We start from the raw sequence: 20,324 nt of genomic DNA on the forward strand, positions 1-20,324 counted from the left end.
TGGCTGTTGGATAATAAAATAGCTGTTGCAAAAAAACTAAAAATGTTGGATATTTTTTCGATACTGGGTTCATGGCAACTTGGGAATCATGCTGCGACCCCACTCAGTTCAGTGGCTCTACATCTACACAGCAATCTTTGGTTGTGCGATGGCTAAGATCCCCATGTAGCACCAGCCTTAATCGAATACCTAATTAGTCAACGGTAGAGAATTATTTTGGAAAACTTGGTGATAACTATGAGAACTAATTTCAAGGTTTTGCAGAGACAGATATATAAAAGCATTTGAGTTGCAGGTTATATTAACTTGACAGAATAGCACAACATTTGCAGAAGATTACTTCTTGTAAGTAATCATAAAATTATTTTTCTTCTTAAAGCAAAAAGTAAAATAAAAAGGTCTGTCTTTTCTAAATGAACTTTAAACTACCTCATTCTCAAAAAGAATCCAAAATAGGCATCCAAATGTAACAAAATTAGCCTTAAATTTACTTAACATATAAAACAATGTGTAATTTGCAGGCATAAATGTGACCTGAGCATTTCATAAAAATACATAAAAATTTTAAATAATACACAAAAGTTAGGCACAAATGTAAAGTAAAAAAGTAACTTTATTCAAAAATAAAAATGCACTGAGAGGTTACTAGTGGTTAACTTGCTATACCAGTATCATCCACAAGGGACAGAATTATTGCAAAAAATAAAATAAAAATGTAAGAGAGCATCATATAATATACAGATTATAGTTAGCTTAGTTTAATGGCCATAGAGAACAGTCCAACAGCATTTTCCATTACCAGTATAGACACAATTCCTTAGAAAGTGTTCAAAGTCATTTTTGACACTTCTCATGTATGCTCGTGTCCTCTAAAAGTTAGTCACAAAAGTCCAATCTTGTACAAATGCAAATAATACTGTGCTTAGAAATTCTTCATCTGCAATTTAAAAAATTTGAAACAGTATGTGTGGTAATTTATATCAATGTTACTTGACACTGGAGACCTCATGAGGTACTGAGACTACAGAGGCACATATGGCTATTTCTTCATATTGTGGAGGAGGCTCTGTTGGGTTCTGTTGTGGCTCACTCACTCTGACCCCTCTCTCTCCAGTTGCTTCCTCATAAGAGGGGGGAGGATCACAGTTTGAAAATCCAGCTGATAATGTATCTGAACGCACATCATAATCGATAAATCCATGAGGTTGCCCAGCCCTATTAAATGCTTCCTCCACGGTACAGAGTACATTGGAATGCTGCTGGCTGTCCATGCCATGATCAGTTCCTGCCTCTGTAGTATCTTCTCTCACTCCTCTGGGTGCATAAGCAGTCCGACGTCGCGCCTTCTTTTTGAAAACGCACCTCCACAGCAATAGCAGCACCAAAAGGACAATGAAAAATACTGTGATCATGGGGAAGGCAAGGTAGAATGGATACCAACTGCTGTCTGTGCTTGAGTCCTCATGTCCACTTGTATATTCTTTCCAAAACTCTTTCTAGAAAGAAAAAAAAGGTATTATAGTAAAAATATTTGACAATACGTAAACTGGATTTAAAGAGGACCTGTCAACTCTCTAGACATGTCTGCTGTAGTAACTATTTGCTCCAGAATTGGTATTACATGGGAATGCAAGTAGTTACTAAAACAGACATGTCAGGAGAGGTTACAGGTCCTCTTTAAAGAACAGTCAAGATAAATTGATAAAAGATTAAACATGAGTAGTTATGAAAAACTTGTTACTTCATACATTAATATCAAGTTGTAGGTTGTAGTAACATTACAAGTGACATCTACAGTGAGAAGTTTCCATATTAATAAACTGAATAGTGGCAGACGAGATTCAGTGTCCTGAACACAGTTCAGATTTAGCATTGTGGCTTGCGTTTACATCTTTGCACCATTTATTGTACATTTGCTTCCTAAATGCAACTTAGGCCTCTTTCACACTTGCGTTGTTGCGATCCGGCATGCACTTCCATTGCCGGAGGTGCCCGCCGGATCCGGAAAAACGCAAGTGTACTGAAAGCATTTGAAGACGGAACCGTCTTCCAAATGCTTTCAGTGTTACTATGGCACCCAGGATGCTATTAAAGTCCTGGTTGCCATAGTAGGAGCGGGGAGCGGGGGAGCGGTATACTTACAGTCCGCGCGGCTCCCCGGGGCGCTCCAGAATGACGTCAGAGCGCCCCATGCGCATGGATGACGTGTCTAATGCGATCACATGATCCATGCGCTTGGGGCGCCCTGACGTCACTCTGGAGCGCCCGGGGAGCCGCACGGACGGTAAGTATACTGCTCCCCCGCTCCCCACTGCACTTTACCATGGCTGCCAGGACTTTAGCGTCCCGGCAGCCATGGTAACCATTCAGAAAAAGCTAAATGTCGGCTCCGGCAATGCGCCGAAACGACGTTTAGCTTAAGGCCGGATCCGGATCAATGCCTTCCAATGGGCATTAATTCCGGATCCGGCCTTGCGGCAAGTGTTCCGGATTTTTGGCCGGAGCAAAAAGCGCAGCATGCTGCGGTATTTTCTCCGGCCAAAAAACGTTCCGTTCCGGAACTGAAGACATCCTGATGCATCCTGAACGGATTTCTCTCCATTCAGAATGCATTAGGATAATCCTGATCAGGATTCTTCCGGCACAGAGCCCCGACGGAACTCTATGCCGGAAGACAGTAACGCAGGTGTGAAAGAGCCCTTAGTCTTCATTTAATAATAAAAACTTTCCCATTGGCTCTGTAAAGTCTGTGTAAATCCTTCACATAGCTAGCTGTGCTGCTGATTTTTGCATAAAACCTCAAGAAAAGGTGAGTGAACCCTTTGTAGTTACCTGGATTCTTGCATTGATTACTAATTATGTGATCTAACTGATATAGTCGAACAGATGTTCATATCTGCACAGGAGGCTCTGTTTGGAGCCTCTATTGCAGACTCATCAGGAACAGTGGAGAAAAAAGTAAAAAAAAAAAATTAAATAAAAAAAGGCCTGCATGGAGAACTTTTTTTCTCCACTAAAAAAGCAGGCTTCCAAACAAAAAACAAATGCACCCCATTATAGTCAATGGGATTTGTTTGGCTTTATTCAAGTCATTATTGTGCCGTATCCAGAATTTCCGTTATTTTCATTGTTCTGCTCCTCTAATGGAAACACTGGCTTTATCAGTGATTTCTATCAGTGATTTCGAGCCAAAACCATTTGTGGGTCAAAAACCCAGAACAGGTGGAAATCTTTCCATTATACCTTATTTATCTCTGTGAGCCAAAACCAGGAGTAGAGTTTACACAATCACTGAACTAACACTGACTGTATGAAAGCAGCCTAATACACGGTTTGCACCGTTCATGTCTTTTATTGACCATACCAAGTACACATTCACAGTGCAGAGAGTTAAAGTAAGTGGACCCTGAATTATCATGAGATCAGAAGTTCGGGAAAAAATAGATTTACCAGGACTTAGGGTACATTCACACTAGCGTTAGAAGAATCCGGCAGGCAGTTCCGTTGAAGGAACTGCCTGCCGGATCCGGAGATCCGCATGCAAACGGATATGGAATGCCAGATCCGGCAATCCGGCAAGTGTTCCGGAATTTTGGCCGGAGAAAATACCACAGCATGCTGCGGTATTTTCTCCGGCCAAATACCGTAAAAGGAATGGAACGGAAGACATCCTGATGCATACTGAACGGATTGCTTTCCATTCAGAATGCATTAGGACCAAACTGATGAGTTTTTTTTCTGGTATTGAGCACCTATGACGGAACTCAATACCGGAAAACTTTAACGCTAGTGTGAAAGTAGCCTTAGGTACATAAAGAGTTTACTAAACTATGAAAATATATATACAAAGATAAACAAAGATTAAGTAAAGTAACAGTCATAGTCATGTGGACAAATGAGCAAGCCCCTATTGACCAGCACCCAACATGGTACTCAGCAAATGCCCATATGATACAAAGAGAGGTGATGGTAGAAAGACATCTTACCCTGATGATGTCTTCAATGGAGCTGTGCTCTCTGTTCAAAAACTAAGTGTTTTTTACTCCCCTGGCTCCTCCTAGCTCCACTTAAAGGTCAGTACGCATGCACAGTTATCTTATACTGCAGAAATGTGGCCAGGTATACACATCACTATATAACTTCATGAAGTTAAAGGGGAAGAATCAATTAAAAATCTCGCTTTACAGACCCTCAAATTTAATAACTTTTACATCTCTCTAGGAGCTATCACCTCTACCTGTGAGTAATGCCAAATTCAATGATCTATCAGCAGAATACTAGCAGCATACCTGGATCTGACAATTTTTGCCATTCTTCTCACAGAATCTCTCAAGCTCTGTCAGGTTGGATGGGGAACGTCGATGGATAGCTATTTTCAGGTCTCTCCAGAGATGTTTGATTGGGCTCAAGTCAGGGCTCTGGCTGGGCCACTCAAGGACATTCACAGAGTTGTCCCTAGGCCACTCCTGTGTTGTCTTGGCTATGTGCTTAGGATCATTGTCTTGTTGGAAGGTGAACCTTTATTTAGTCCAGAGCACACTGGATCAGGTTTTCGTTAAGAATATCGCTGTACTTTGCTCAATTCGGCTTTCCCCCAACTCTGACCAGGCTCCTTGTTCCAGTTGCCGAAAACCACCACCACCACAGCATGATGCTACCATTACTATGCTTCAATGTAGGGATGGTATTGGGCAGTGCAGTTTCCTCCAAACATGATGCTTAGAATTTAAGCTAAAAAGTTATATTTTGGTTTTCACCAGAGAATCTCTTTTCTCACAGTCAGAGTCCTTTAGATGCTTTTTTGCAAACTTTCATGTATCTTTTACTGAGGAGAGGCTTCTTTCTAGCCACTCTGCCATAAAGCCCATATTGGTGGAATGCTGCAGTGATGGTTGACCTTCTGGACGGTTTCTCTGATCTGCACACAGGATCTCTGGAGCTGAGCCAGAGAGACCATTGGGTTTTTCTTGGTCACCTCTTACCAAGGCCTTCTCCCCCTTTCCCATAATTACTCAATTTGGTATTATTAGTTTTTAATATTCCATGTTGTATTGGGAAGCTGTAAAAAATATGAATGGGGTGGAATTGGGGAAAAACAACAACAGTCGTGCCACTGTTTTACAGGCTTTGGGAGACATTTGCCAAATCATATACAGTACAGACCAAAAGTTTGGACACACATTCTCATTCAAAGAGTTTTCTTTATTTTCATGACTATGAAGGCATCACAATTATGAATTAACACATGTGGAATTATATACATAACAAACAAGTGTGAAACAACTGAAAATATGTCATATTCTAGGTTCTTCAAAGTAGCCACCTTTTGCTTTGATTACTGCTTTGCACACTCTTGGCATCAAGAGAATGCCAAGAGTGTGCAAAGCAGTAATCAAAGCAAAAGGTGGCTACTTTGAAGAACCTAGAATATGACATATTTTCAGTTGTTTCACACTTGTTTGTTATGTATATAATTCCACATGTGTTAATTCATAGTTTTAATGCCTTCAGTGTGAATCTACAATTTTCATAGTCATGAAAATAAAGAAAACTCTTTGAATGAGAAGGTGTGTCCAAACTTTTAGTCTGTACTGTATGTCTTTTTCGAGGCTTAAAAAGTCGCAAGTCATGGCGATTGTGACCTTTTGTTGTGACATTTGGTGAGCTTCACAACTATTCAAAGTGGTCTATGTTTATGGGCTAAACGTGAGCTTAGACCTGGATTATGGCACATTTACTATGTGTGACTTTTGCAAAAGTTTCAACTCCATGCAAGGCAACCCCCTGGTGTACTTTAACACATAGGTGTAAACCACATTGCACTCACGTCAATAATATATGCATAAATAAATGCCATATTTTTCGCCAATATAAGATGCACTGGCTCTGGCTTATAGGTTTTAGAGGAGGACAATAAGAAAAAAATATTTTTCACTAGACCTCAGATCAGATGTCAGTTCACGGCCCCAATCAGACCCCCAATGTTAATAAGACCCTCAATCACACCTCAGATTAGACTCCAATGTTAATAAGACCCCCCCATTCAGACTTCAGATGAGACCCTATGCCTCATATCATCCCCCTGCTATATCTCATAATCCCCAGCCATATTTCTTTGCCCCTAGCCATGTTTGATCAGCCCCCAGCCATGTTTCAGCAGCCCCCAGTCTCAGATCACAAAATAAATAAACCACTTACCTCCTGCTCCTGAACGCGGCCTCTCCTCACTGCCTGCGCTCTGTCTTCCTCCTCCGTCGGCTGTGCTGTAAACCGGTGCGCACAGCGTGAGGTCACAGAGCGCCCTCACGCTGTGCGCAGCCGACGACCAGGAAGCGGTGAGTACAGAGCCTTCACTGCTTCCTGGTCCTCCGGTACTAATGTTCACCCCATAAGTATTCACCCCATAAGACGCAGGGGCATTTTTTCCCCACTTTGGTCTTATGGGTCGAAAAATACGGTATATAATAAAATAGGAACAGAAAAAGGGAGTGAGCACTCAACACTCGGACCACAGGATATCAGGATCAATAGAATATTTATTAGGACCTGTTAAATCCAATCACATACATATAAAATCACTGCAAATACCTAGAAAATAAAATAAAAATAATTGGTACCAATAAATATACTGACAAGGGGTGGAAAAATTCAGCATTAATATCACAATTCTTAAAACAGTTAATAACTGCAAACAATCATATATGGAACACTTAAATTACTAAAATCCACTCCTGGTACTTGTAGTACCATAAACTAAGTCAGAAAGTGTCCAAAAAATTAAAAAAGGCCACCTGTAGACCTTATGTTACAGCAAACCGCTTATCAGGTAGCCGTATCCAATAGGTGCCTTCAGCGGATCATTTGCAAATAGTCTATGTAATGTATTTGATGTCCTATAGAACACTCCGTAATTGTTTGTAGATGACAATGCGGCCGTTCAGAGCAATATATTAGAGCTACTCATATGTCCAACTCGGAAGTACATCCGAGCCCTGAAGACCTAATCTCCCCATCAGAACAGCACAATCCTGTAATATGCTAGTTGTATTATTAGAAAAAACGCAATCGAGTTGAAAAACCGCAACTAAACCGCATTATAACCGCAATGGTGAAATTGTACAAAAATAAATCCAGGATCCGGAGTTTTTGGTTCACCTAATGGACTATAAAAGGTGGAGAGGTATGAGTGGCGCTTCAACCACTGAGGAAGGGGTGTAGACACCCCGAAACGCGTCTGGTGTTAAGAAGAGAAGCGCCCACCTAATATTTTGGATCTCCATTGCATGGCCATGCGATAACAATTCAAAAAGGAGAAAGATCTTTGCAGTTACAAGGACCGCTCTAGCATACAACTACGGATACTACGATCAAGGTACCACCATTGCCTGTCTAATCCCGCGATAGTGTGACGTCATCAGTGCGAGACAGCTGACGCGAGACGCCGAAGCAGCTCGCCTCTCGTGGAGGACTCTGAGACGCGATAGCGGGAGTGAATATCAGGAACCAGGTAGGAACCTTTACTTCCGAGTTGGACATATAAGTAGCTCTAATATATTGCTCTGAGCGGCCGCATTGTCATCTACAAACAATTACAGAGTGTTCTATAGGACATCAAATACATTACATAGACTATTTGCAAATGATCCGCTGAAGGCACCTATTGGATACGGCTACCTGATAAGCGGTTTGCGGTAACATAAGGTCTACAGGTGGCCTTTTTTCATTTTTTGGACACTTTCTGACTTAGTTTATGGTACTACAAGTACCAGGAGTGGATTTTAGTAATTTAAGTGTTCCATATATGATTGTTTGCAGTTATTAACTGTTTTAAGAATTGTGATATTAATACTGAATTTTTCCACCCCTTGTCAGTATATTTATTGGTACCAATTATTTTTATTTTATAGGTATTTGCAGTGATTTTATATGTATGTGATTGGATTTAACAGGTCCTAATAAATATTCTATTGATCCTGATATCCTGTGGTCCGAGTGTTGTGAGTGCTCACTACCTTTTTCTGTTCCTATTGCCTTTTTTGGGTCGGCACCCAAGTCGAGTTCGTAGCACCCGTCATAGCCACTAGGTGTGAGCCAACCACTCATCTATATAATAAAATATATAACGTATATTAAAGGCGTGCCATTTCATAATTTTGGAGCAGGCGCACAAAGCAAGACAGACTGAAATCTACCGGACTGTATTTTTCGCCCTATACGATGCACTAGCCCGTAGGGTTTTAGAGGAGGACAATAATAAAAAATATTTTTCATTAGACCTCAGGTTAGACCACCAATCAGACTCCAAATGTTAATCAGACCTCAGCTGACAGCCCCAATCAGACCCCTAATGTTAATAAGACCTCAGATCAGACCCCAATGTGAATGACCCCCAATCAGACCTCAGATAAGAGCCCAATGCCTCTCATCAGCCCCCAGCAGCTGCATGTCAGATAAAATAAAAAAAATCCACTTACCTCTCCTGCTCCGGATGCGGCCGCTCCTCTCCTCCAGTGCTACTCCCGCTGTTCCTGCCGTCGGCTATATATATATATATATATATATATATATTATATTAGATATAATTTATTTTTATTTTTTTACGTTTTACATAATGCATTTTTGTAAAGAAATAAAGAAATTTGAGGGGCTTGTTTTTTGTGCGATGAGATGACAGCTTGGTACCATTTTGGGGTACATACGCCTTTTGATCGTTTGGATTACACTTTGCGAGACAAAAAAGTGTGCGGAAACTGACTTTTTTTTTCTTTACAGCGTTCACCTGACGGGGTGGATCATATGTGGCAATGCCCAATATGTCTGTGTTGTCTTTTTTTAAAAATTTTTTAAAATTTTTTATATCTTTATTATGCAAAAGGTGTGTTTTTGTTTTGTTTTTTTACTTGAAACTTTCAGTTTTTATTATGTAAAAACACTTTTTCACCTTTTATTACTTTTTATTTTTTGTCCCACTATTGGACTTCAACTTTTGGGGGTCTGATCCTTCTCTACAATGCATTGTGTATTGTAATGCATTGACTGGGGGCTGGATCTCATGAGCTTCCGTAGGAGGCAAGCCCCTATGTACTGCTGTAACCCAATGGGGTGGGGGAGGTTCACACAACTGATTTTGAAAAACATGCTTTAAAAAAAATAAAAAATAAAAAGTTTTTTTTTCAGCGCGGAAATACATTTGTTTTTTCCTGCGGTTTTGGGTGTGGTTTTTTTTTTAACCAATGGGTGTGCACTTCAATACAAAGCTGAATTTTCAGCTTGAGGTATTTGAAACAGATTTGATCTTTCTTTTGGTCTTTATGGCTTATTCTAGCTGTGTCTCCAGGTCCATTTTCTGTGAAACATACTCAGTTTCTAGGCATGGACCCTCAGATCGTGCAGATGGTATGAATAGCGTCACTTACCTCTAGGGGTACATGTGCACCCCTTTTGTATTTCTATTAGTGATGTGATGTGATTTGTAATGAGCCAAGCATGTGTGTCCATCACATGATCAGGACAGATTTTTATCCACTGGAAGTTAAGAATGGAGGATCCTACTGAACCTAAAATATTTACAATGTGAGAGATTGATACAAAAGTATACTGGAAATTGTATACCTTTTTATTATACAAAGAAATGTATTTGCCACAACCAGAATGCTCATTGGCATTCATGTTCACAAGTTGTAAATGAGTAATTAAAATATGGTGCACCATTAGGATATTTCCTTACAACTGTTTCTTTCAGAATTTTTTTTAACATTTATTTCCTTTAGGAATAAGTATTATATGTCACGAATGAGGTAATGTGATGCAACAATATAACATGGAAAAACTGAGAATGGTATACCAGTCTCCGACATCGGGAAAAACAATGCCAGGCAGGGCCTTGTATAGTTCCACAGCACCAGGTCAGAAGTTAGGTATGTAGTTCCACATTTTGTCGATTCATTTTGCTCAGCAGGAATCTGAAGCCCCACACATTCAGATTTGTTGGAAACAGTTGCCGCAAATATCATTTTTCAATATATGTACACCAAAAAACAAACAATCAAAAGTACATTAATAAACCTTTTGTGTCTTTGGATAAGCCACTTACAGACAGTTAGAAGCATGACCCCTTGGGGTTCGTTTCTACCCTGCTAGGTGCCATACCTAGCAGCGAAAAAACTAGGATTGGGCATAGTAATAAACAGTGAATATGCCATACGGATTACTCTGCAAAAAAAAAAAAGTAATTAAGAATAGAGTTATGATGCTGCCTCAGTACATTTTTGTGATTTTTTTCTTGGTTTGTAAAAATCCCATGTCAAAGGACAGAAAATGACGGGATTTGTATGGCGTTTTATAATTTTCTATTGGCCAACAAGTAACATCTGGTCACTGCATATTTTTCTCCCAAAAAAAGAAAGAGTTCTTTTTAAGCGGTATTGTGAAACCACCCTAAAAGCGCTTGTTTTGCGTTTACATTTTTTAAGTTTCCTTAATAAGAATGGCACCACAAGTATACTGACGGGCCGGTGGGTAATCTGGGTACTCCTATAACATTTGTATTCCCTAACAGGGAGAATGGACAGGGCTTGTCTTTAGGGGGCAATCCATTTACAATATTGTATAGTACCTATGGGCATCAGCTTCAAGACAGGGAGTACAGAAGTCAAAATCCTTAGTATTGTACTTACGGTCCGCTCATCGTTCTCAAATGCTTCTCTTGCCTCTTCATAGCTGCATAATTCCTCTCTGCATTCCCTCTCGATGTTTCCTTGCTTTATCTCCTCTAAGAAACTGTTTGCTCTAGGAAAACGCTTTAAAATTGAGTTTGCTTTATCTTCAGACAGGAACACTAAAACAAAAATAAAAGTTATTTCACAACTATGGAGTTAAAAATATCCCAGAAAATTGTACAATGCTCCCGTTTCATTAACATATAATATAAACATTTCACTGCCTTTTTATCATATACCCCCCCCCCCCCCCCTTGTTTCAAGTAGTCAAGGAAGCTCCTCATTCTGCTTGCCTAGATTGTCTTTACAAATCCTCTGTCATCAATATCAGATCGGTGGGGGTTTCACACTTGGCTACTCCACCAGAAACTATACAGTGGACAGAGGCAGAAGGCTCCACCGACTGTGTTGTTTCCAGCGCTGGCATACTGGAGCTCAGCACATACTGACTTGAATGGGAGCTGCGCTGCAATACTCCAGCATGGCCATTACATAGTGGATGGAGCCTTCTGCTCTTGGCTTTATCCACTGTACATTTGCCGGCGCCTGCCCAAAACAGCTGATTGATGGGGGTGCTGACTGATGGTGGTCGGAATGAACGTTCCACTTTTTTCCAAGGAGGGAGATTATTTTATTTTATTTTTTTAATTTCTTTTTTACAGAAGTCTAAGGCACTGCATTTTGCGTTGCCTTTCAGTTATTGACACACTAGTATTGGGAAACCGGACGTTTTGCTATGCGATCCTATGAGATCTGTGTACGCTCCTGGTCATCAGCATCTAAATCAGGGGAAAACACCTTTAATATAATCCGTAAACCTAACATGAGCTTCCTTTCCCCTCTGCCGACTTTTATTTAAACGTCAGTGTTTGATCAGTTATTTCCATCAGTGATTTTGAGCCCAAACCAGGTGCGGCTCTAAACACAGAACAGGAGCAGATCTTTCCATTAGACCTTATGTCTGTGAAGGCTCCAATCCTGGGTTTGGTTCACAATCACTGATGGAAATCACTGACGTGTGAATGAGGCTTTATTCTTGCATGTTGTTTAATCGGCAGATCTATGAAAAATTAACATGTCATGAGACCACACAAATTCCTCGCTCTACTGTGCAAAATCAAGTGCTAAAATAATAAAAATCTAGACATAAAAAATTCACTGCCAAGGAGGCAGGTAATACATCATGATTTAAACAACTGCCTCGGCTACAATATAGGGACTAGAGCTCAAATCTTGGTATCAAATAAAGTTCATAATCTTTGCTTTCACAATACCAGGGTCAAATATTGGAGATGCAATATTTCAGGGGCAGGATGTGTTTGAAATGGCGAGCAGCCTGAAAAGTTTTACATCTTGGTTCTGTGGTGGGGGAAGCTGAAAGCGATATTAGGAAGAAAGATCCCAGCGTATGCCTGTTCTTTTCATCCCCCCCACCCCAGCTGTATGGGCGCGCTCTGCTTAATCCTTCCCAGTAGGGATGAGCGAATCGACTTCGGATGAAACCTCCGAAGTCGATTTGCATAAAACTTCGTTCTTATACTGTACGGAGCAGGAGCTCCATACAGTATTAGAATGTATTGGCTCCAATGCATCAGTTTGCCTCCGCTCCGCCTCCATTCCGCTCTGGAGGTGGACACCAAGACGCTGCTTGCAGCATTTTGGTGTCCGCCTGACGATGCGGAGGCAAACGGATCCGTCCTGACACACAATGTAAGTAAATGGGGATGGATCTGTTTTCACTAACGCAATCTGGCACAATAGAAAACAGATCCGTCCCCCATCGAGTTTCAATGGTGTTCAAGACAGATCCGTTTTGTCAATGTTAAAGATAATACAAACGGATCCGTTTTGAACTGATGCATGCGGTTGTATTATCGGTGCGGATCTGTCTGTGCAGATCCATGACGGATCCGCACCAAACGTGAGTGTGAAAGTAGCCTAAGACAGTTTTACAGTACTTTACACCTGTCTTGATATCCCCTGCGCTGACGGAGGATGTGACCAACCAGCTCAGAGCAGTCGTAGATTTCTGGCTTCATTTACGCCAGAAAATAATTGTAAATGAAGAAAAATTTGTTACTGCTGCTGGCCACGCTCCCTTCCCCACCCTTACCATACTGCCTTTTAGAAAAGTGGCAAGAATGGTGAAAAAGGGGGAGTTGCAACAATTTTTTAAAAAGTTGCAGTTAAAAGGTCGCACCTGCGATACTTTTCAGGTGGAAAGGGAATAATAAATCTCACCCAATGTGTCCTTAATCGTAGCCATATGTTAGATATTTAATGATGTGTACACTTCGTTTTTAAAAGTTTGCAATATTTAAAAACTAAAGCTTGCAATATTTTAATGGAAGATACGCCATTTTCCTTTGGATCATTTCTGTGATATAAGGTAGATGGAACCAATCAGAAAATAGCATACAGTCACGTGATTTTAAAGAGATGAGTAAACTAGCTGTAAAGTGCCAATAGCTACAACTAAGGCCTGAAACGCGTCAGAACAGAAAGTTTTTTTTTTTTTTACTACATATGTCTGACTTTGGATCATACTGGATTTGAGAGAGAGAAAGAGAAAGAGAAAAAGAAAGAAAGAGAAAAAGAAAGAAAGAGAAAAAGAAAGAAAGAGAAAAAGAAAGAAAGAGAAAAAGAAAGAGAAAAAGAAAGAGAAAAAGAAAGAGAAAAAGAAAGAGAAAAAGAAAGAGAAAGAAAGAGAAAAAGAAAAAGAAAGAAAGAGAAAAAGAAAAAGAAAGAAAGAGAAAAAGAAAGAAAGAGAAAAAGAAAGAAAGAGAAAAAGAAAGAAAGAGAAAAAGAAAGAAAGAGAAAAAGAAAAAGAAAGAAAGAGAAAGAGAAAAAGAAAGAAAGAGAAAAAGAAAGAAAGAGAAAAAGAAAGAAAGAGAAAAAGAAAGAAAGAGAAAAAGAAAGAAAGAGAGAAAGAAAGAAAGAAAGAAAGAAAAAGAAAGAGAAAAAGAAAGAAAGAGAAAAAGAAAGAAAGAGAAAAAGAAAGAAAGAGAGAAAGAAAGAAAGAAAGAAAGAAAAAGAAAGAAAGAGAAAAAGAAAGAAAGAGAAAAAGAAAGAAAGAGAGAAAGAAAGAAAGAAAGAAAGAAAGAAAGAAAAAGGTGTAGTGCTCAGCCGTTTCCATCAGCCCCATATACACTGAATGGAGAGGCAGGCTGCATGCTTGACTGCTGCTCTATTCAAACTCCTTGCAGTCGTGCAGTGGGAAGAAACAGGGTCTCAAGATGCCCTTTCTGGTGATTGATGGAGGGGCAGGTACTGCAGTAGGGACCCTAGCAATCAAACAATGATCACCTATCCTGTTATTAAGACAAGATCATGGCAAGTTTTCAGCCCCTTGCAGTAAACATGAGAAAATAATGAGGCACAGCAATGAATGGTTAGAAATATCAGCGATTATGTTACCCTAACAACTGTAAGGCTAGTTTCACACATGCATCAAAGAAATTATGCAGGTTGTTACATAGTAACATAGTACATAAGGCCGAAAAAAAGACATTTGTCCATCCAGTTTGGCCTGTTATCCTGCAAGTTGATGCAGAGGGAAAAAAAAAAAAAAACCTGTGAGGTAGAACTAAAAAAACTCCTTTCCGACTCCAATCAGGCAATACGAATAACTCCCTGGATCAACGACCCCTCTCTAGTAACTATATCCTGTAATATTATTTCACTGCGGAAATACATCCAGGCCCCTCTTGAACTCTTTTAGTGAACGCACCATCACCACCTCCTCAGTCAGAGAGTTCCATAGTCTGACTGCTCTGGTAGCACTATGTTCTCATCACGGGCATATATGCCCCTTTTGATGCAACCCATTATCTTATTAGCCTTAGCAGCAGCTGCCTGACACTGGTTTCTACAGCTTAGGGTGGGTTCACACTAGCGTTAGGGATTCCGTTATAACATGGTTATAACGGAAAATAACAAAATCCATAAAACGGAAGGACGGATTCGTTCTTCTGCCCATAGACTTGTATTATGACGGAACGCAAAATGGAAGCCTTTAAAAGGCATTCCGTTTGCTTTCCGTCCAATTAGAAGACTATGGGAATCAAAACAAATCCGTCTGGGTCCTGTTATGCAAGACGGAAAACAAAGTCCTGTCAACAGGACTTTGTTTTCAGTCTTGCATAACGGGAGCCAGACAGATCCGTTATGCTTTTCAATAGACTTCTATTAGGACGGAAAGCAAACGGAATGCCTTTTAAAGGCTTCCGTTTTGCATTCCGTCATAATACAAGTCTATGGGCAGAAGAACGGATCCGTCCTTCCATTTAAAGGCTTCCAGTTTGCATTCTGTCTGGGTACTCCGTTATAACCAGGTTATAACGGAATCCCTAAAGCTAGTGTGAACCCACCCTTAGTTTGCCGGTTAAACTTCCTAGGTCCTTTTCCATGTCAGTGTTACCCAGTGTTTTACCATTTAGTATGTACGGGTGACTTGCATTATTCCTTCCCATGTGCATAACTTTACATTTGTCAGTGTTAAACCTCATCTGCCACTTCTCTGCCCAAGCCTCAGATCTGGATAGATTGATCTGTAGCAGTATATTGTCCTCTTCCGTGTCAATTACTTTATACAGTTTAGTGTCATCTGCAAAAAAATTATGTCTTAGGCCTCATGCACACGACCGTTGTTTGGGTTTGCATTTTGGCGGCTCGGAAGCGGACCCATTCACTCCGTTCCGCGGCCCCGTTAAAAAAATATAACATGTCCTATTCTTGTCTGCGCTTCCGTTTTTGCGGATCCGCGGTTTGCAGACAGCAAAAAAACGGAACGGTCGTGTGCATGAGGCCTTACTGTGCAAGCCTTCTACAAGATCACTAATAAATATATTGAAGAGAATAGGGTCGAATACTGACCCCTGAGGTACCCCACTAGTGACAGTGACCCAATCTGAGTGTGTACCGTTAATAACCACCCTCTGTTTTCTATCACTCAGCCAGTTACTTAGGCTACTTTCACACTTGCGTTCGGGGTTCCGCTTGTGAGCTCCGATTGAAGGCTCTCACAAGCGGCCCCAAACTGATGCATTCTGAGCGGATCCGCATCCACTCAGAATGCATTGGGGCTGTACGGATCCGCTCAGAATGCATCAGTTTGGCACCGTTTGGCCTCCGTTCCGCTCAGCAGGCGGACACCCGAACGCAGCGTTTTTGCGTCCGCCTGGCCGTGCGGAGCCAAACGGATCCGTCCAGACTTACAATGCAAGTCAATGGGGACGGATCCGTTTGACGTTGACACAATATGGTGCAATTTCAAACGGATCCGTCCCCCATTGACTTTCAATGTAAAAAGTCAGGAGTCCCCTATTAATATACCATCAGATCGGAGTTTTCTCCAATCCGATGGTATATTTTTTAACTTGAAGCGTCCCCATCACCATGGGAACGCCTCTATGTTTAGAATATACCATCGGATTTGAGTTAGAGCGTTAAACTCAGATCCGACAGTATATTCTAACACAGAGGCGTTCCCATGGTGATGGGGACGCTTCAAGTTAGAATATACTGAGAACTGTGTACATGACTGCCCCCTGCTGCCTGGGAGGTGCTGCCAGGCAGCAGGTGGCAGACCCCCCTCTCCCTCCCTCCCCAGTAGTAAATGTGACCAGTGCGGCCCCCCTCCCTCTATATTCATTGGTGGCCAGTGCGGATTCACAGTATTAAATGTGACCAGTGCGGCCTCCCCTCTTCCCCCCCCTAATTAAAATTACCCCCCCCCCCCATCATTGGGGGCAGCAGAGAGTTCCGATCGGAGTCCCAGTTTAAATCGCTGGGGCTCTGATCGGTTACCATGGCAGCCAAGACGCTATTGCAGTCTTGGCTGCCATGGTTACTTAGCAATAAATAGAAGCATTATACTTACCTGCGAGCTGCGATGTCTGTGACCGGCCGGGAGCTCCTCCTACTGGTAAGTGAAAGGTCTGTGCGGTGCATTTCTTATAGCACAGACCTGTCACTTACCAGTAGGAGGAGCTCCCGGTTTGGCTGATTTTATTTGTTTTTTACATATTTTATTTTTTCCTTAGTTTTTCAGTGCTTCCTCGCTACCCTCCTGTTTTAGTGATTTAAATGCTTTCTTTTTGTCATTTATTGCTTTCTTTATATTTCTATTTATCCACATTGTTTTTTTCTTGATCCTTAACCTTTTATTCCCATAAGGTATGTACCTCTCACAATTAGATATTAGGATGCTTTTAAAAATATCCCATGTTGTGGCTGTACTTTTATTTTTGAGGACTTTGTCCCAGTTAGTTAGGCCTATGGCCTCTCTTAGGGTACTTTCACACTTGCGTTGCTGGATTCCGGCAGGCAGTTCCGTCGCATGCTGCGTTTTTTCTCTGTCCAAATACCATGAAAGGACTGAACTGTAGACATCCTGATGCATACTGAACGGAATGCATTAGGATAAAACTGATCAGTTTTTTTCCGGTATTGAGCCCAGAGGACGGAACTCAATACCGGAAAACTTTAACACAAGTTTGAAAGTACCCTTAGTTGGCTAAATTTAGCTTTTTGAAGTTTGGTATTTTTGTTCCTCCCTGAAGAAACACTCTTTTGAATGACAATTAAAAGGTTATTACTTTATGGTCACTATTTCCCAGGTGTCCCCCGACCTGCACATCTGTTGTTCTGTCAGGTCTATTGGTTAATACCAAGTCCAGTTTGGCTGTGCCTCTAGTTCTGGCAGAGAACAGCCTGCCGAAGCTCTCTGGATCCTACATAGCGCCGCACGCCTGCTGGACACAATGACTATAATGTGATGCGGTGGGGATCAGGCTGCTCCCTGGCTTAAGCCTCATTCACACCTCCATGTCCATGCTCAAATCCGTGAAAAGGTGGTCAGTGATGCCTCCGTGAAGCTGTCTGAAGAATCCGTGTGTGGTCTGTGTGTCCGTTTTTTGCTGTCCGTGTGCCATCTGTGTTTCACACTGTTGACCCTGCACAGCTTAAATTTTTTTCAAAGCATCTATTCCTAATGATCCGTGAAACACATCAGTGTTGCATCCGTGGCTTTCACGGACCCATAGACTATAATGTGAGTGATGGATCCGTGAACACACACAAAATAGAACATGCATCCGTGCTAAAAACACGGATCCACAGACCGCGCTAAAACACTGATGTCTGAATACACACATTAAAATGAATGGGTACGTGTGCTGTCCGTGGAGAACACATAGTGAATGAGGCTTTATAAGCTAGGATTTGACCTGACAAAAACTGTTGCGTGCAGCAATTTGTCCAGCCAAATTCCAGCTAATATACTGGGTCCAGCGGGCAGGCGACACTATCAAGAAACGCCGGATCCAGAGAACTCCAGCCTGCCAGATTTATTTGATGCATGACTAAAAGTAGCCTAAAAAAAATAGTAAAGAAAGTTTACTGCTCCAATTTCTGATAAACCATTCAAGATCTAACTGAAATCTAGTGGAAGAAGGCTAAAGATGATACAAAAGTATGCAGACACATGCAGAGCATATGAAAAGTTCACCTCGCAGAGCTGACACTAATTCCTAAGGACAATGGCTCCTGTTATCAGTACATCAGTCAGATTGTGCATTCCACTGCACTGAAGTTCATCACCAGCGGCACCCTGAGCTCACCAGAGGAAATTCCACAGCTAAAAATAAGTGCTGGACAGTTACTACGCAAAAGGTAGAAGCACAAGACGACAAAGGGAAAATTTAAGAAAACTGAACATTTACATGAGCTGCATTTATCTCAAAATCCTTGAATGAAAACAATCTTTGCCTTCTCCTGCAAAATTGTGGTGTTCTGAAGAAACTGGGGACACACACTGTCAAATAGACACCATTAGTGACCAAAAAAACACCAATCATCTGTTTAAAACGGGCGACTCACAGCGTACCAAGCACAATGCCGTACTTTTTATTACAGCTATTCTAGGTATTGCAGCCCAGGCCCATTCATTTATGGGATGCAAATAGGCCATATGACCAATGAAAGTGATGTCACTGGCCGTGGAAGAGGCTGCAGAGCTCACTGGAGTGCCACATCATTTTCAAACAGCTGACTGGCAGGGATGCCAGGAGTAGGACTCCCACCAATCAGAAATTGATCAACTATCCTGAGGATAGGCCATCAGTATTGAACTCCCATGAAACCCCTTTAATAGAGTTAACTGGTCTTGAAAAATCATGTGCTAATTATTGAAATGAAGTAAGATTAGTCGCTGTCGTTGATATAGTATCTGTAGCCGAGATGCCGCAGTAGGCCAATTTCACATACAGTCCCATGACCATACTCCTGGTATTTATCTCCTGCTTGTGTGACATTCCTACTCTGAACACTGTGTTCCCGGTAGTGCAGAACATCACACCTTATGTGCCTCTCATCTCCAACACTCTCTGCTTTCCCCTTCTGTCTTTGAAAGGATTGTATTTCTCATGCTGGGTAGCAGAACGGTTTCTCAGTACTAGAGTAGAGCAATGTTGGATGTGAAGACAGTGACAGGCATGCAGACAACTGTAGATAGAAGTAATATCTGTGAGAGGGGAGAGGAATCATGGGAATTGCACTGTTAAAGTGTAACTGCCATTTCACTACCAAAAATGAAATTCCTAACATATGTGATGCTGAAGGGAAGATATTCATGAAGCTGCATTTTTCAGCTAATTTTACCTTTCTGATATCTGTATTCAGCCCTTAGCTACCATATTTCTCTGTGCCTCTATTTCAACAACTTCCTAAGATGGCCTCTGCTGCTCTTCCTATGATGATCTTTGCCCCTCCTTGAGGCCATCCTGTATTTCCCTCACTTCCCATAAGCCCTTGCTCTCCTCACATGAACTAGCAGGACCAGATAACTTCCCACAGTACCCAGAGCAGTGTGTATCCTCACATACAGCTAACCAGAGACAAGCCCTGAAATTACATTAAATCAGTAAGCATTTCTTTTAACCTCTTAATAGCCAGCTGTCCCTCATTCTCTTCCAGACTGACAGGAAGGGGGGGCTGCTTTAATCTCTGGTTTGGTATTGTCTGAAAGCTGATATGCCAAGCTTTCAGACAATACCAGAATGACAAATCTGTTCAGTACAGGGGAAGATATCAATGATAGAAAATCGGGATGCCGTGAATGAAGCTGAAAGTAAAAGCAGATTTTACCCACGATTATTCCCGATTCTATTTTTAACAGTGATTTCTCCTCTGTTGCTTAGACCAGAGCTGGTCTTGTATGAAAGCCTGGACTGTCAGATTTCAAACAAGACCAGTTGCATATTTCTAGCTGCTACCATTGAGAAGATATCACCATCTAAAGCCTCCTCCACTTTCTGCCTCAGCCCAGCTCCAGGCTATCAGGGCTGAGCTCCTCAGTCTCTTGTTATAATACTGAGAAGACGGACTGCACATGGCAACGCTGTGAGATGAGAGCTGCTGAATAGGAAAGCAGCATGCATTTGTGGGAGTTATTAGCAGCTAAAACTGAAAATGATCAAATTTTAAATACCAAAAGCACTTATACAGCAGGGTGTACTATACCATTAGGGAATAAAAAATGAAACGGCAGTTACACTTTAATTATAACAAAATAGAGTTGCAGTGATTTGGGCAGCATAATGAGAA

General features: G+C 41.3%; 1 protein-coding gene across 1 annotated transcript in view; it reads right to left on the reverse strand.

Moving 5' to 3' along the window:
• Positions 1 to 601: 601 nt before the first annotated feature.
• The window catches only part of PRRG1 (proline rich and Gla domain 1), a 58,812-nt gene continuing 39,089 nt past the window's right edge, over positions 602 to 20,324 (reverse strand). Inside the window, exons 3-4 of the mRNA XM_040425077.1 lie at positions 10,677 to 10,837; positions 602 to 1,496 (exon numbers count right to left, since the gene is read on the reverse strand). Of these exons, the coding sequence (XP_040281011.1) occupies positions 987 to 1,496; positions 10,677 to 10,837 (671 nt within the window). The 3' untranslated portion in view covers positions 602 to 986. The remainder of the gene's footprint in view (positions 1,497 to 10,676; positions 10,838 to 20,324) is intronic.

Source organism: Bufo bufo, chromosome 3 (assembly GCF_905171765.1).
Source record: "Bufo bufo chromosome 3, aBufBuf1.1, whole genome shotgun sequence".
Classification (NCBI taxonomy): domain Eukaryota; kingdom Metazoa; phylum Chordata; class Amphibia; order Anura; family Bufonidae; genus Bufo; species Bufo bufo.